Source organism: Acinonyx jubatus, chromosome B2, assembly GCF_027475565.1.
Source record: "Acinonyx jubatus isolate Ajub_Pintada_27869175 chromosome B2, VMU_Ajub_asm_v1.0, whole genome shotgun sequence".
NCBI classification, from domain to species: domain Eukaryota; kingdom Metazoa; phylum Chordata; class Mammalia; order Carnivora; family Felidae; genus Acinonyx; species Acinonyx jubatus.
The window spans coordinates 78,958,203-78,976,724 of NC_069385.1; the positions used below are offsets into that span (position 1 = coordinate 78,958,203).

General features: G+C 40.1%; 1 protein-coding gene across 1 annotated transcript in view; it reads left to right on the forward strand.

The window, feature by feature from the left end:
* The first annotated feature begins 372 nt into the window (after positions 1-372).
* The window catches only part of ELOVL4 (ELOVL fatty acid elongase 4), a 32,649-nt gene continuing 14,499 nt past the window's right edge, over positions 373-18,522 (forward strand). The window contains exon 1 of the mRNA XM_015073998.3: positions 373-805. Coding sequence (XP_014929484.1) covers positions 706-805 — 100 coding nt within the window. The 5' untranslated portion in view covers positions 373-705. The remainder of the gene's footprint in view (positions 806-18,522) is intronic.

The following is an 18,522-nucleotide window of genomic DNA, read 5'->3' on the forward strand; positions in this document are numbered from 1 at the left end:
AAAGGAAATAGATGTGAATGACAGGTAAGGACCAAAGCACCTCGCCTACCTCATCCTTGCTCACAAAACGCCCATTCTTCCCTGTCTTGTTTTCTAAGATGTATCGGGGAGGAAGCGAGGTCACCCGTGGGAAGGCGGCGTACTCTCCTGCTGACGACCGAGACTGAGAAGGAGCCTTAGGGAGACTCGCGGTGTGGGCGGTGGGAAGACAGACAGCTCAGAACTGCCCAGGTGTCTTGCTCCCGCACGGCGAGAGGTGCGGGGCGGCGCGCGCCTGCGCGGACCTGGCTCTCGCCACCCCACGACCGCAGCATCCCTGCGCAAGAGTCCCAGTGGCGCGGGCGGGAGGAGGGGCGGAGGCCCCTCCGCCCCGCGCGCGCGGCCACGTGACTCGGGCCGAGGGGATTGGAGCGGCGGCGGCGCGAGGCGGCAGACTGGTGCAGCGCCTGGAGCTCACGGCGGGATCTCCTTCTCTTTCTCCTGGGAGCCTGGACCGTACCTTCTCCTCCGCCCGGCTAGTCGGCGCAGCCGCCGCATCCCTACCTCCGCGGCGCCCCGAGGAGGAGGAGAAGACGCAGCTGGGCCGCCGCCGTTAGAGGGGTCCCCGGCTGCCTCTCACTCCGTCGGCGTCGCCTTCGGGGTCAATCCGCCCGCGGTGTCTCCGCTTTCTCCTCCCGCTGCCGCCGGCGCCCGCTTACAGCCGCGATGGGGCTCTTGGACTCGGAGCCGGGCAGTGTCCTTAACGTGGTGTCCACGGCGTTGAACGACACCGTGGAGTTCTACCGCTGGACCTGGTCCATCACAGGTAAAGCGGCTGGCTGCCCCGTCTTCGTCCGGCCCTGCAGTCCCTCGCTCCCTGCGGCTTTTGGGATGCTGCGGATCAGAGGAGATGCGGGGCGCGGGGACCGCGGTCTGGCACTGGTTAATCTGATCCGAACGTTAAGGCCTCCCCCTCCCCCCGCGACGCTCGCAGGGTTTTCCTCTGAGCTTCCATCTCTCGTCAGCTTCTCGGATGCTGGGGCTGACATATCCGATGGAGCCTGGGCTGCTAAGAGCTCGTCGCAGGAACCACTCCACCCTGTACTCCCACATCTCCCAGTCTCGTCTGACAGTTTTAACTTATGCACAGGATTGGTTTTAACATTTACTAATAATAGTCCTTTTGTAGAGATGGCTGGGGGAAGGAGGAGGGCTTCAGTGGTAGCTTTTTTTGCGTCTCTTCGGCCTCCTGGTTGCATTGACACAATCTGCTAAACCTGCTAATGTTTAGTCTAACTCATCCATCTATACTATAATTTGAAACAAAAAGTAAAAAGCCATTGTTTGTTCTCTTGAACCTTGCAGGATGTTAGTTTCTGAGGCTTTTTCAGCAGCAAATATGTTTGAAGTGATTGTCTATAATGGCTTTGCGCAGTGCAGTGCAGTCAGGGGGTGGGGGAGGCTAAAATACCCGGAAAGAAATAAGTCTTTAGAAAGGGGGTCTCTCTACAGCAGCACCTAGAGGTCGTCCCAGCAGCCTGCATGTATACAATTTTCTTAAATTAGCAAACTTTTTCCCCTTAGCGGTTGTAGTTTGACAGGGATCGTCTATTGGTGGATTTATGCAGCTCTTCTAGTGGGAGCAGTTGGGCTATTATGTTATTTTTACATTTTGCCATTGATTTTCTTAATTTGCTTCAGTTGCTTTCGGTTTTATTTATTTTTTTTTAATTTTTTTTTCAACGTTTATTTATTTTTGGGACAGAGAGAGACAGAGCATGAACGGGGAAGGGGCAGAGAGAGAGGGAGACACAGAATCGGAAACAGGCTCCAGGCTCTGAGCCATCAGCGCAGAGCCTGACGCGGGGCTCGAACTCACGGACCGCGAGATCGTGACCTGGCTGAAGTCGGACGCCCAACCGACTGCGCCACCCAGGCGCCCCTGCTTTTGGTTTTAAAGCACTTAAAAGTTTTTGAAATTACAAAAAAAATAGCCTAACGGGATTTTAGAAATGATCTTATGACTTATAATTTTCTAGTCCTTTTGCAGTGTGGCACTGCATCTCCAGCAGTGGAGGAGAGTAACCTTACACATTATGACTCTGCCTCCTTTCCCTAGAAATGAAAATATATTCCTGTAGTTTTGTATTTGTTGTGAGAGTAAATGGAATCGTGGTTACAGCATGATTACAGTACAATATGTGGGATACATTTTGTAGAGAAAAATGTGTGCTGGAATTATTTCTGTGAGACAAAATGATTCTTCGACATTGTTGTGGCTTTAACTTCTTCAGCTAGGAATCTCATGTTTGGCACTGGTAAATAAGCTGTTTTAATTAGCCCTTGCAGTTGGAAATGGTTAAAAGGCAGTTTTTAATGGAGTCTTTCTTTAAATCTTCTATGTGCTGTTACACTGAGGTTACCCTGTACCTACGAGAGCTGGGAAAGATGTACCCTTCCCTTCATCTCTGATTTTGGTTATTTAAGCATTGCATCAGGGTTTCCCATTACACAATTGTGCAGAGCTGAACATCAGCTTTGGCAGATAATTGTACTTTGCATACTTTAGAGTACAGACATCGTCAAGGTCCTCCAATCTCAATTCAGCCAGAGCCACACCCAGAAGTTCTCATTCCTGTCTATTCCCTTCCTATCTCAGAGCTTTCTTACTTCTCGAGTCTCAGAAACAAAAACTGAGTGCAAAGGTAGAATACACTTTTCTGTGTTGGTTAATTCCTTCCTAATGATGCTGCTGTCAAAAAATATGAAAAAGATAGGAAATTTTGTGCAGTTGCCTCATGTGAAAACTTGCTACTAGCCTGTGAAGGGCATATAAGATAATATTGTAGACCAAGTCTGAGAAGTGAGAGTAGCCACTGGAACACAAGTGACCTCTCACTAGCAAGTTAGAGGGAAGGTATTCACCCATGCCCCGGCTATCCACTTACGAAACCTGAGACTGCTTCCTTGCTTTCTGTAATGAGCTACCTGCTGTAGGTAGATGGTATTTCTTAAACCAACTTAGAGGCTTAGTGGGATATAGTTTGTTCTGCCTTTCTACTGTGAGGAGAAATATTTTTTTAGATGCAGGCAGGACAGACCTGAACCCCATGGTGTCCCATTTCCTTTCACCCCCTATCCTATGCTCTCCATGCTACCTTTCTTTCACAACTTCACACTGCTCTCCACAAGGATCTCCTCTTGCTATAATTTCATGAAAATCTGAGTGAAGGAGTTTCAAAGTAGAAGAGTAGCTTATTAGATGAAGCTGAATAAAAGTTGATGAGTCAGATGTTTGGAAAGAGGGAGAAATAAAAATGGGTGGAGAGAAAAGATGGTCTTGAGAAATAGAGGTGAGTGATGAAAGGACACAGATTATTCAGAGAGCAAGATATGAACTAGGCTCTGTGCCCTTGAGTGCTTTCATTCCCAGACTGTAGTTACATGCTTCTATCTCCATTTTATTAGTCCATTAAATATTTCTCTCCACTGAAGTTTCTACCTAAGTGTAAATGAGTGTATCTGCTTTGGACTGTCATAACAAGAATAGTTACAGATTTGTAAAGTATATTTGGTGATGCAAGAGATATTTGCCCTAGGGCAAATGGTTTCTGGAAAAATATCATTTTGTGCTCTTATATCAAATGGTACTATTTAATAAAACATACGGTGATGCTCAAAGCAATGTATAAAAACTGGGCTTTTCAAAGGCACATGTCTAGCAAATACAGAATATGACCCATAGAGTATTAACACAGATAATGTTACTTTTACTATAATTGTTAGCACTGAAGATTTTTTTAAATATTTGTTTATTTTTGAGAGAGACAGAGACAGAATGTGAGTGGGTTAGGGACAGAAAGAGAGGGAGCCCGATGCGGGGCTCAAACTCATGAGCTGTGAGATCATGACCTAAGCTGAAGTCTGATGCTCAACCAATTGAGCCACCCAGGAGCCCCAGCTGTTAACACTTTATACGTTAGTATTGAAACTTTGAAAAAGCTGTACTTTAGGAAAAACAACAAAAATAATTCTCTACTTCCCTATATTATATTTTTAGAGATTTTGAACAATGAGTTAATCTCGGTGTATATTACACAGGAAAGTATAGACTGCTGTAGAACTTTATACTAGTTGGTGGCATGGGAGTAGGTATTCTGATGTTATTGAACTTTTTTTCCTTCTGTTCTTTTACTTTATGAGTACATTAAAATTATTAGGACTGGGATACTAGGCTCAAAGTATATAGAATCAAAGTTGTATGTAAAATTTTAAACCTGGTGAATCTTAGTATTCTCCAACTTATAAATACCCCAATTATCTACAATATTTATTGTATTTGTTTATTAAAATAAATGCTTATTAGTAGCCTTTTGTGTAACTGAATTTAGCATAGAAATATCCTACAGAGTTAATAGCCAGCATGCCTGCAATAAGGCCAGCTGTCTCCTGAACTGCCATATTTCTTTTTGGCAGCATGTTTTTAAACAGCCATTGTTCATGGAGTACGTATTGGTAGTGGTGGGGAGGGGGGTGGGGAGTGGAGGTGGTTGGCATTGCTCTCTGTTTACAGATAATAGTAGCCCATATTTTGATGCAAAATTTGTGTTTACTTGGGAGTTAAACTTAGAGCATAAAGGGTCTGCTTGTTTTTGGAGGGGCAGAAGGGAGACGAGGATGAGTGGTACAGGAGGAAGGGGGACTCTTGTAGGATGATGATGAAATTTGGAAGCAAGGCTTGTATAAGGATTTATTCTTTTCTCCTTACCATGTGTGGGCATAGTTCTGGGCTCTGGAGAAAGAATGAGGACACTTGGTCACTGCACCCATGCAGCTTATAAAGTCATGGCTGTTCCACCTTGGGAATCCAAAGGGTCCTTTGAAGGCATGATCTGTGGTTCTGTGATCTGTCAGAATTAGGCCTAGCTGGTGCCTAGGAAAGTCCAAAAAGTCCTTCTTCACTATTCTTATCTTTACTTCTTTTACCTGCAGTACGGTCTTGAGTTGTAAGAAGAATATACAAGCCCTGTTTTTAGAATATTTCAGCTGTCACCATGTGGAGTTGATGTGAATATTGTCAGAGAGTATTTGTATAGGTAGACTAAGGAGAAGGGCTTCAAAGACTAAAAATTCATGGAACTGAGAATGTGTTTTAGGGTCAGTGAGTCATCCTGATTTGCTGAAACTGGGGATGTGTGAGAGGGGACATTTAACTCAGCTCATATAAGCTGGGGTAAAAGGTCTGTCCCTGGGAGTGCTAGGCCCACATGCTAGCATGTGTTTTAAACATGTTACAATATATTTATATTAGTTTTATTATTTGTCACAGTTAATGTGTAGTCTTTAATCTTTGTTATTGTCTAAAGTATATTTTGTTTGTTTGTTTGGCCTAGCCTGGAAGCCTAGTTACCATTTTTGATGTTTCTTTGAGAAAAGACATTCTAAATTCCAGGCAGCTAATTAAAGATAAATATGTGGGACATCACCAGCTCCTAACATGAGATCTCCCTTAGCTAGTGTTTTCAGTGAGGTCCTAGAGTTATCCTTCTCTCTCATAACCTCCCTGAAGCCTCTAAAAGGTCCACACCATTTAAGGATTTTTTTTGTTTTTGTTCTTGTTTTGGTGGTAGACTCTTAGACTTTAATGTCTGCTACTCTTGTCCATTCCCCAACAGCCTCATAGCAGAACATCCAATCACAGATGAAGTTACAGGAGGGTAAAACAATGCAAATTCTAAAACTGGCGTCGGGATAGTTTTATACAGTTAGATTTTTTGGCTTAGGTAGATGAGGTTTTACGAATTACATAGGTAATTATGTCAGACAGTGCTTTTGTGAGCCACAAAAAAGTTGGTTATCCTTTTAAAATTGAATTTGTTAGATTTTTTTTTCTCAAGTCATATGATAATGTCATTAGTGAGTGATTTAATTTAACTAACCTAAGTATTATTTTGGATTTATTGAGTCATTTATTATTTCAAATTAGACATATAAGCACATAGAGAAGGATTCTATAACAGAGCAGACTCTTTTCTCACTTTAGATGGCTCTTTTTTCCTTTTCATGATTTGGACATTTTTCCTTTTAAAAATCAAGGCACTAGGGCACCTGGGTGGCTCAGTCAGTTAAGCTTTCGACTTCAACTCAGGTCACGATCTCGCGGTCTGTGAGTTGGAGCCCGTGTTGGGCTCTGCGCTGATGGCTCGGAGCCTGGAGCCTGCTTCCGATTCTGTGTCTCCCTCTCTCTCTGCCCCTCCCCCGTTCATGCTCTGTCTCTCTCTGTCTCAAAATTAAATAAACGTTAAAAAAAATTTTTTTTAATAAAAAAATAAAAAAAAAATCAAGGTGCTATTGTTTTATTTTCCGTTAGAATGAGAATGAATTCTAATATATTTTTAAAACTCACCAGAGTTTTGACTTTTAGAAAAGAGAAGGGAGGAAATACAATGGACTTTCGAAACCAGATTTCCAAGTTTCCTTTTCAGCCTCGTCAGCCTGTAGTATTTCCTTAGCCACAGACCTGTAGCTCTAGCCAACTTGGATAACTCCCTCTTGAGTAAATCATGCCCATGTCTGTCTTTGCTTCTCAGTACACTGTTCCCTTTGCCTTTGCTGCCCTTTCTCCTCTCTACCTCTCCAGGAGCACTGCAGTAGAACCCAGCTCAACTGCCCTCTGTCACAAAGCCTTTCTGGGCCTTGGTACCCTTGGAGCAGTTCATTCCTTAATCTGATCCCATTCCTGTTAGCAATTGCTCATGCATTTCCTTGAGCCATTCCTTCTGTAACTCTATTTTCTTGAACCATCTTAACCTTCATTATTATTTACCCTTTCACCTCTTTGTATTTTTCTCCCCAACACTAGGGAATATCCTTGTGTTTGTTGATTTGATATGTGTCAAGAGATGACCCCTTTAATCTAGCGTATTTTCAAATAGTGATATATTCTGTTGCTAAATACTAATAATATTTGGTGCCACAGTAAATTATATAAAGTTTTTTTAATGACCTTTATCATAAATTAGCCATATTCAATTGATGTTGACTAAATTTAGTGAAGGAATCAAACCATTAAATCATTTATTAGCACAAAACCGTTACTTTTGAGAGATCTGAAATCAGATGTAATTCTTTCTTCCTATCTATGTGGAAGTATCATGATGAATGTGGAAGTGAGGAGGGCAGCGTGGACTGGACCGGGATTTAGATGACCAATGCTTTAGTTTCACTAATTAGTTGGGAGACTTTGGACAGGTCCCTCTTTCCAATCTCAACTTTTTTCACCGGTAAATTGAGAGAGTTGAATCAGGTCATCTCTAAGGTCTCACCCAGCTCTTAAATTCTGGATATATATGCAATTAAAAAAAATTCTTTAAATAGGTCAAGCAATTTCCTATAAACATACATTGATCGGTAATTTAAAAACCTCACTCTATGCAATAATTTTAATCTTTCCAACAAACCTGTTATTAGTGTTTCTAAGATAGTAAAAATAACAATAGATTCATATTTAATCTTTTTTACTTTCTTATCTGCTCCATAAGAAGTAGATAAAGGAATAGAAAAACAAAAGGATACAGATATTTAAGTACCTGCTTTGACATAGCACTGTTTGTTACCATTATACTGTACCTATTTAATCATCTAGATATTTCTTGAATAATCAAGAGTTGCCTATATTGTCAAAGCTAATAGCAATAACATTAAATAATTAGTTTATTGTACATTATATACAATATATACAATTATGCATTACAATTATTATGTAATATATGACTTCTGAGGATGGCTTGTTATGTGGTTTGGGGCAAGTTCATGATTCTTTGTGTTTCATATTTCTACCTGTACCATGAGATGGTTGAAACAGTATCATCTCTTAAGGCCACTTTATTGAATTCTCATAATAGCTCCTAAAGTGATGGCTTAAATAGTCTAAACTTAATCTTACTTTACATTCTTTCCTACAGAAAATGCAAAATTTTATCATATGTCGTTACAAAAGATTTTCAGTTATAGGCACTTTATGAGCATTTCTAAAATTTGAAAGTATGGCTTAAAATTTTTGTAAAATTGCTACAGATATGTAGGTCTTAGTATATGGGGTAAACAAAAAAATTAAATAATTTTGTTGTAAATATGTCCTTAACCAAATGTGAATTTTAAAAACTCTTAATTTTGTCATTTTTTTCCCATGGAATATTGTCATTTTTAAATACCTGTCAATATATTTTGATTACATTTAAATTAGACTACAAATCTTGGAATTTGAAAGGCAAATGCATTAATCCACTGAAGGAATCAGTTACTCACTGTTAGGTGTAATCACAGATAGGCATTATGATTTTGAACTGGAGCATTCAAAGGAATAAGCTTTCTTTTCATTTTTATTTATTAAACAAAAACTAAGGCACAGATATGTATTGTTAAACAAGTTCATATAGTTTTGCACACCTATGTTCATGGCAGCATTATTCACAATAGCCAAGAGGTAGAAGATGTCCATTGGTGAATGAATGGATAAACAAAATGTAGTGTGTACATACAAGGGAATGTTATTTAGCCTTAAAAGAGAAGGAAATCCGATGTATGCTATAAAAGGGCGAGCCCTGAAGACATTATGCTAAGTGAAAAAAGCCAGTCACAAAAACAAATATTGATGATTCCACTTATATAAGCTCTCTGAAGTGGTCTAATTCATAGAAACAGAAAGTACAGTGTTGATTGCCATGGCCTAAGAGGAGGGAAAGATGGGGAGTTGTTTAATAGGTAGAGAGTTTCAGTTTTGCAAGATGAGAAAGTTCTGGAGATTGGTTGTACAACACTGTGAATATACTTAATATCATTAAACTGTACACTTAAAAACGATTAAGTCAATTTTGTTATGTGTTCTCACCACAATTAAAAAAATTCATATATTATAAAATTAATATAGCACCTGTAGAAATGATCTTTCTTCAGTGTTCAGTGGTACAACAGTTGATTCTGTGAAAATGTGTAAAGGAAAACCTCATTAAAAATGGAATTGGGAAGTCGTGAAGGGAGAACTCTCAGGCATGTACCATTTGTCACAGCCTACTTTATATACTCCCACAGACAAGAAGAGGCTTACTTTAATACCCTAGCAGGAGGAAGATTTTCTCCTTGGCCAGCAGCAACCCAGCCAATGAGAAGTTGCCACAGCCCTGAACTCTCACCCTCTTCCCATGGACCATTCTTTTTTCAACGTTTTTTTTTTTTTTTAATTTATTTTTGGGACAGAGAGAGACAGAGCATGAACGGGGGAGGGGCAGAGAGAGAGGGAGACACAGAATCGGAAACAGGCTCCAGGCTCCGAGCCATCAGCCCAGAGCCCGACGCGGGGCTCGAACTCACGGACCGCGAGATCGTGACCTGGCTGAAGTCGGACCTTTAACCGACTGCGCCACCCAGGCGCCCCCCCATAGGCCATTCTTAACAATCTCTGCCAACTTGTTTTTTTCCTCTCTATTAAAAGGATGCTCTCGGGGCGCCTGGCTGGCTCAGTCTGATTTCGGCTCAGGTCATGAGCTTGCAGTTTGTGAGTTCGAGCCCGCGTCGGGCTCTGTGCTGACAGCTTGGAGCCTGGAGCCTGCTTTGGATTCTGTGTCTCTCCAGCTCTTGGCCCCTCCCCTGCTCATGCTCTGTGTCTCTCTGTCTCTCAATAATAAATAAACGTTAGAAAAAACAAATTAAAAAAAAAAAAGGATGCTCTCCTCCTTTGTTCTTAGGACTTTCCTGTGGTTCACCATGGTTTGCATGTTCAAAATTGCAATTTCTCTGCTCTCCTCACATAAATTCATTTTGTTGTTAAACTAAATATCTATTTTATTCGGGACGCCTGGTTGGCTCAGTCGGTTGGGCGACCGACTTTGGCTCAGGTCATGATCTCGCAGTCCGTGAGTTCGAGCCCCGCATCGGGCTCTGTGCTGACAGCTCAGAACCTGGAGCCTGTTTCAGATTCTGTGTCTCCCTCTCTGACCCTCCCGCGTTCATGCTGTCTCAAAAATAAATAAACGTAAAAAAAAAAAAAATTAAAAAAAATAAATAAATATTGTATTCTTTAAGTTTTTATTGTTTTATTTTTTCAGCTTATAATAAAATGGCTTTAGGGGCGCCTGGGTGGCTCAGTCGGTTCAGCATCCGGCTCTTGATTTCGGCTCAGGTCATGATCTTGTGGTTTGTGAGATCAAGCCTGTGTAGGGCTCTGTGCTGACAGTGGAGAGCCTGCTCTCCCTTTCTCTCTCTCCGCCCCTACCCACTAGTGCTCTCTCTCAAAATAAATAAATAAACATTTAAAAAAAGGATAGTTTTGGGGCGCCTGGGTGGCGCAGTCGGTTAAGCGTCCGACTTTAGCCAGGTCACAATCTCGCGGTCCGTGAGTTCGAGCCCCGCGTTGGGCTCTGGGCTGATGGCTCGGAGCCTGGAGCCTGTTTCCGATTCTGTGTCTCCCTCTCTCTCTGCCCCTCCCCCGTTCATGCTCTGTCTCTCTCTGTCCCCCCAAAAATAAATAAACGTTGAAAAAAAATTTTTTTAAATAAAAAAGTTAAAAAAAATAAAATGGCTTTATAAAGGGAATGCATAGGTGTTGCCTAAAGAGCAGTACCCAAATGGCTAGAAAGTAGCAAATAACAAGAAAGACAACCTTGCCTTTGTATTTTATTTTACAATTTTAGCAAGAACTTTACAACCTTGGAAGATGGGACTGGTAGGCATTATTATTTTCATATGTTTAGAAGTCTCTGAGAGTCATAGAAGTTAAATCACTTGTGGATGAACGCTGTAGCGAAAATGGGTATTAATAGCATGTTTTGTTTCTTAGCCCAGTGCTCTTGTCTCCCATCACACTAGCCAAGCAGGAAAGCAATAATCAAACCTCTGACCTACTTTACTTGATCTTATACTGCTATCTTATCTATGTACTGTCACTACTTAGAATACTAAATCTGAACAAAGTTGTAATACCGCCAGAGGCAATCTAAATAAAAACGTCTGAAATACTCAAAAGTACTGTAAGGCTGTTGTATGAGATTAAACTAAAAACTGATATTTATATAGATTTATATATTTAAATTGTACATATATGTAAAATATAAACAACATCAGTATTTAGCCTGAGAAGATAAAGTTGACTTCTATATGGTGGAGTGGCTAGAACTATAAAAAAGTATATTCAGGGGCTTCTGGGTGGCTCAGTTGGTTGAGCATCCAACTCTTGTTTTCTGCTCAGCTTGTGATGTCATGGTGGGATGGTGGGGGTGGGGGGACAGCCAGGAGGCAGGAGGCGGGTCCAGGCATGGAGCCTGCTTGGGATTCTCTCTTCCTCTACCACACGTGCTCTCTTTAAAAATAAAAAAATATATTCAAAGTGAATTATGAAAATGTTTGCTAAATTTCATAGTCTAAGTGTGAAACTATTGGTAATTAGTGAAAAGAAATAAATTCAGGACCAACAGTAAATTACCCATTGGATATTCAGCATATAGAACTGTTAGCAAGAGAAGATTATGGTCACAGTTCCCATTAAAACATACACACACTTCAATGGTATTTTCAGTGTTTTTGTTTGTTTTGTTTTGTTTTGTTTTTTGCTAAAAGGAAATACCATTTCAGTTTCCTTAAATCCTTAAGATCATTAGTGGCACTAAGGGGGATGTTTGGACTTTGAATTCCAGATTAGCACAGGGAGGAAGTTTTATGACTGCTTTTCTGAGAAGTCAAGCAAAATGTGAAAATGCAGCAAGAAGGAAACCACTTAGCTGCATTTTATCTTGGCTTCCAGGATGTGAGGCGTCATTCTTTCATATCAAATACATATATATGAAGACATATTCATAAGAGCCAGTTTGTAGGGAAAGGGAAACAATGCCTAAAGGTGGGGGGATTTTAGGCAATTAAGAGGTCTGGGGGAAAAATACACAACTGACTTAAATAATTCAGGGGCTAAGAAATGCTGCCCCCTGCACAGTCAAAAATCCATGTATAACCTTTGATTCCCCAAAAAACTTAACTTCTTATAGCCTACTATTGACCAGAAACCTCACCATAACACCATAACATAACACCATAACATAAATAGTTGATTAATGTACTTTGTGTTATATGTATTATATATTGTATTCTTAATTATAAAGAAAGAGAAAAGAAATGTTATTAAGAAGATCATAAGGAAAATACATTTACAGTTCTGTACTGTATTTATTGAAAATAACTTACGAATTGAAGTGGACTCATGTGGTTTAAACCTATGATGTTCGAGGGTCAAATATATACATAAATATATGTAAATATATGTGTGTGTATATATATATACATATATGTGTGTATATGTATTTATATATATATATTTCAACCATGGATTTAGATGTCATCTGCACATAGTGAAACTTACTGCTATTTATTGAGCTTCTAGAATAAGACCCTTATGGACTTGTAAAATGCTGTAGTATGTGTTTTATACACCTTATTTAATGTTCATAGCATCCCTATAAGGTAAGTATTATTTAATCATTATATGATGAAGAAACAGACTTAAAACTACACAGCTTGGGGTCACCTGGGTGGCTCAGCAGTTGAACATATGACTTTGACTCAGGTCATGATCTTGTGGTTTGTGAGTTTGAGCCCCACATCAGGCTCACTGATGTCAGTGCAGATCCTCTGTCCTCCTCTCCCGCTTGTGCTCTCTCTCTCTTTCTCAAAACTCAATTAACATTTTTTTTGAAAAGCTAAATTCTTAAAACAACACCAGCAAAACAGCTGGAAAGTAATGGAGCTGGGACCTAATCAAGCTGGGACCTTTCACCTTCCTACACGAGCGACTTTTTCCTAAGGCAGTATAAGCTTCCTATTCATCCAACAAATACTGTTTTACTGTCTACTAATAATAGCAAACATTTATTGGATGCTTACTAAGTTCCAGGCAGTATGTCTAATGCTTTATATGTATTATCACATTTAATCCTCATATTCCTTTGGGCTGTATTTATTGAAAAGAATAAATTATTATTATTCCCTTTTCCCAAGTGAGTGAACTGACTTTCCTTGGATCTTCTCCTTCTAGTACTAATCCTTTGAAGTTAAACCTCAAAGGAATCAGTCTTCCAGCTTGCAACACACAATGATTCACTCACCTCATCTGTGTTATTGTCTTTTCTCCTTTGCAGTGTCTGAATCCCCCCCTGTGCATCTGCTCTCTGTGGGAGATTTTATCATTTGTCTCACTTTCTACCTTTTCATGATCTCTGCTCAGGCAGACTTAGAACCAAATTTCTTCTTTCCTTTTTTCTCTATTTTTTAACTCCTTTATCCATGCTTTCAGGCTCTTTGGTGACTGTTCTACAACTCAGTTACAGAAAACATTTTTGCCCTCCTATTGTAACTACTTTCAGGCCATTTGCCCCCTCGTCCCCTCAGATGCTGCAGCTTACCCTTGCCTTGCTGGTGGAGACCTCCATTCCCTCCTGTCTGCCCATCACACGCCGACCTCTTCGTCGTTTTTTAGCCGAACCTCTGCCTGCACCACCTCTATATTCTGCAAGGTCTGCCCTTTCCTTACATTCATCCAGGCACTCTTCCTAATTCAAACCATCACCCTTTTTCCTGAGGATGTAAGGGGAGGCTAAAGCAGAAATTTTCCCTGCTCATCACTCTGACTCAATGGGAACGTACTACACTTTCCTTCATGCAGTGCCTTCAGAATCTGTGTTTTACTTCCAGAGTATATCTTGGATTGTTACCTGTCCATTGTATCCAGCTGTATAAAGACCCTTTCCCCTCTAGTTCTGCCTTCTTCATCTCACTGATACCCAAAACCTTACTTGGCTTGGAGAATATATTAAGCATCACATGTTAGACTAGAATCCAGAAAAGGCCTTATGCTGTTATTTGGTTTACCCCTATCATAGAGATAAAATCCTTCTCAAAGTCTTCTTGACAACAGTTACCTACATTTTTCATTAAAAATTTTCTTTTTAACAAATGTTTGAGGGCACTTGTATCCTAGGCATTGTTATATGGATACATCAAGGAATAAAGACTGTGGCCCTGGCCCTCATGACCTTTATAATTAATGGAGGAAGACATTGACTACCTCATTAAGAAAAAGTCTGCGGTTTCCCTCTGGGGTTCCTCTAGTGTACGGTGTGACATTGACTATTATTTTTGTGTAGTCAGTAAAGGCAAATGGATTTTTAACAATATTACTTGTATATTAGTGGTTAGTATACAGGTGTAAAAAATGGTATTGATTCGCAGCTGTTGGTTCTAACTTATTAAAGAAGGATGAATAGTTTTGGAAAATATATAGTACATACTTCTCAATGTCTTGAATATACTCCCAAAGCTACTCAGTATCTCTAGTTGGTTGTTAGGCGTGTGTTTTTGTTTATGGCAGGTTAAATAGATGTAGATGTTGTTAAAAGGAAAATAAAGTGATTCAGGTAGACACTAGGAACAAATAAATAAACCAAGCTTTTATGACTGGATTTTAATATAAAATAGGCCCACGTTTATGAGTAAACTAGAGCAGTTCTTCTTAGATTTTAATGTGTAAATCACCTGCGAATCTTATTAAAATACACATTCTGGCTTAGTAGTCCTGGAATGAGGCCTGAAATGCTGTATTTCTTTAAAATTTTTTTAAACATGTATTTATTTTCAAGAGACACAGAGAGACAGAGTGCGAGTGGGGGAGGGGCAGAGAGAGAAGGAGACACAGAATCCGAAGCAGGCTCCAGGCTCTGAGCTGTCAGCACAGAGCCCGACACGGGGCTTGAACCCACCAACAGTGAGATCATGACCTGAGCTGAAGTCGGACACTTAACCTACTGAACCACTCAGGTGCCCCTGAAATGCTGCATTTCTATTAGCTCCCAGGAGATACTTTTCTGCTGGTGTACCACACTTGGAATAGCAAGGGAATGGAGGACTCTTAATTTCTTTGATAATCTGCTACTTTGTACTAGTATTGAAAAAGAAGACTTACAAATGTTCCTAAGCGATTGCTTTAAAAATATGTTTAAGAAAAACAAACAATGGCATGGATTTTTATAGAATATTTAGTTGTTTTTTTACCCCAGCAGGGACTTTGTATACCTTTTAGAAGCATATTGATCAATAACTCTTGCTCATTTTAACTGAATCAAAAGGGCAGTTGAGAAATGTCTTGAATGTCTATTCTCACAATAGCAGTAGCCATAATAATAATATTTATTTTGCAGACACTTTGCGGCCTTCATCCAGTCCACTAGTCTTCAGCCATTTGCTGGGTACATCCACTGTTAACAAGCCTTTATGGCTATAGAAATAACAATACTGCCCCTGCCCAGTCTGTGTGGGATGTGCTTAAACAGACTAAACGGACAGTTGCATGGTATAATAGAGGTAATCACAGTGTGCTTTAAAGGTTTCAAAAGAAATACATATTTAATACTTTTAAAATAAAAAACGAGTTAATGTTGGAGGGGCTTCTTACAGAGGGTTATCAATTTGAGCCTCAAAGCAACTCTGTGATTTGGGTAATTTTATTATTACCCCCATTTTACATAAGAGGAAAGTATGCTCCAACAGTTTCAGGTGTTAAGTCATGGGGCTAGCACATAGATAGACCTGGGATCCAGGTGTTCTTAATTCAAGTCCTGTCCCTTGTCCCTGTACCACACTCCCTCTGTTCCATGTGTGTTCCTAAGTCATCACCAGACTAGAATTATTTCCTAGTCTTGTGCTCACTTTTGTTAATTCTAGAAATTTGTTATGTCCTAAAAATTAAAAATTTTACTGCTTTTTATTTTGGAAGATGATAACTAGCTTAGACTACTTGGGAAATAAAGTTCATTTTGATTGGTAGAAACCTGAATTCTAAGAAGCTTTAAGAAAAATCAATTACAAGAATTAATTACAGTTGTTTGTGTATAAGTAGAGGTTTATAAAGGACTTGGATTACTTCAAAACTATTGGATTATGAATATTTTGTTACTTATGAAAATTAAATCCATATTATTTATTTACATTTTGTTTTTTTTCTTTCTTTCATTTTTAATATTTTTAACATTTATTCATTTTTGAGAGGCAAAGAGAGGCAAAGTACGAGCGGGGGCGGGGCAGAGAGAGAGGGAGACACAGAATCCGAAGCAGGCTCCAGGCTCTGAGCTATAAGTACAGATCCTGATGCGGGGCTCCAGCCCATGAACTGTGAGATCATGACCTGAGCCGAAGTCAGAGGCTTAGCCAACTGAGCCACCCACGCACCTCTGGTTTACACTTTATTAAAAAAGAGGTTTTGTTCTTTTAAGTAGCCTCTAAATAATTCAAAATGCAAAGTTAGACTTGTTATGTATTTGTTCTCCTGAATAAATTATAGAATGTGCTGTCTTCTCAGTATATAAGTTATAAAAATGTTCTGTTTTCTCAGTTTAAACTCTTATACAATTTATTATTGATGGTATTTTCCCTTTCATTTGGTTAAGCTCTTCTCTTGGAAAAGAGGATTTAGTGGTTTAATTATTATCAATAATAATGACAGTGCCAACACTTATTCAACTCTTATTCTGTGTCAGGCACCATACATAAAGCAATATCTTATTCCTGCCAACAACGCTGTTATCATCCATAAAGCCAGAGAGACTTAAGTGACTTCCTCAATGTATTTACCTAGTAAATTAGAGAGCTAGGATTCCAGTGTTGGTAGGCTGACTTGAGAGTCAATATTTGCAATCTAGAGAACTTTAGAGCAGGAAGAAAAGGCATAGAAGACATTGCAGGACTTGACTTTAAAAAAAAAAACCTTTTTTTAAAATGTTTATTTTTGAGAGAGAGACAGAGTGCAGGTGTGGGAGGGGCAGAAAGAGAGGATGACACAGAATCCAACGCAGGCTCCAGGTTCTGAGCTGTCGGCACAGAGTCCGACGCGGGACTCAAACTCACAAACTGTGAGATCATGACCTGAACTGAAGTCAGAAACTTAACTGACTGAGCCACCCAGGTACCTCAGGACTTGACTTTTAATGGGAGGGACTCAGCTTATTCCTGAAATAAGACACACCTGTGTGAAGATGTGGCATGGATAGGGAATAGGATACAGCAGAAGGAACAACAATTGTGGTATTCATGTGTGCTGCAGCTTTTACATTTAATCATCACACATCAACCTGTGAAGTAGTTACTATTTCCTGATTGAAAAGAAAAGAACAGTTGATTCTCCATCTGTAAGTGTCTGTTGCTTACCCCATCCTTTTGGAAACATCTTACTCTCCTTTTTCTCCGGTTGCTTCACTTCCATTTCTCCCACTCTTCCCTTAAGTGTTCCTCAGGCTTCATTCCTTGTTCATTTTATTCTCTCATTCCACATGCTCTTTCCCTTGTGACCTCAAACTCGATGTGAGTGAGTCACATTGCCAGTGACTCTTCCATGTGTCTGTAACCCTGGTAGTTCTCTGCAGCCACAAGGCCTACTGGATACGTCCACCCAGGTACTTCAGACACACACAAGTACTTCAGACACAGGATGTTTAAAAAGTCACCTGGTCATTTCCTTCCAGATTCATTTCTCTTCCTTTATGCTCTGTCCTGGATCTCCTTCCAGATCTGTTCCTCTCCTTTTATGTTCTGGCCAGGATCATGGTTTCACCACTTCTGCCACCAGCCATGCCAGAAATCTGGGAGTACTTTTGAATTTTCTTTCACCCTTAGCTCTTACATCTGCATCAGTCACCACGTCTGTAGAGATTACTTTCATGTCTGCCTATGTTCATCACCAGTGCAGCCCTCTTAATTCAGGTTTCCGTTATTCCGTTATTCAGGTTTCTTGCATTATAGTGGTGTCCAAGTCTGACTGCCCACCAGAATCACCAGAGGAACATTGAGATCACAGTCCTGGCCCTATCCATGGAGATTTTGATTCAGTAGATCTAGGGTGGGGCCCAACAATCTATACTTTTAACAAGCAGATGGTTCTTATGTGGGTGGCCTGGCAACAGAGATGTTTGAGAACCACTGATCCAACTGGTTTCCTTGCCTCTTGATGTATCCTCTTCCCCTTCAGTCCATCTCCCCCTGCTTCTGCCATTATTTTTTATAAGCTAAACGTGATCCCCTATTTTTACCCAATTAAGCATCTCTCCATTATCTACCAGACAGATTCTAGCCTCTTCAGCATAGCTTGTAAGACTCTCCTAGGTCTGATCTGACCCATAAGTCTCCAGTCATTTCCTGCCATCTTCCTTTGTAAATATCCTCTACCTCAGGCCTGCTTAGTTTTCAGAATAAATGTGTTATTTCTTGATTTGGGGCTTTTTATACATATGTTTCTGTCTGTAAGAAGGCCTTCGTTCTCTCTGTTTGGCAAATTCCTCTTCTTTCCTTCAAGAAACAATTCAGATGTCTATCCCTGCAGTCCATCTTGTCCCCTGTCCTACCACTGTTCTTAACTGTCTTCTCTTATATTGTGCTCATTGTCCTGCAAAGCAATAGATTTTTTATGTCTGTCTCCTTTTCTAGTAAATGAGTTTTGACAGGTCAGGAACCAGACTACCT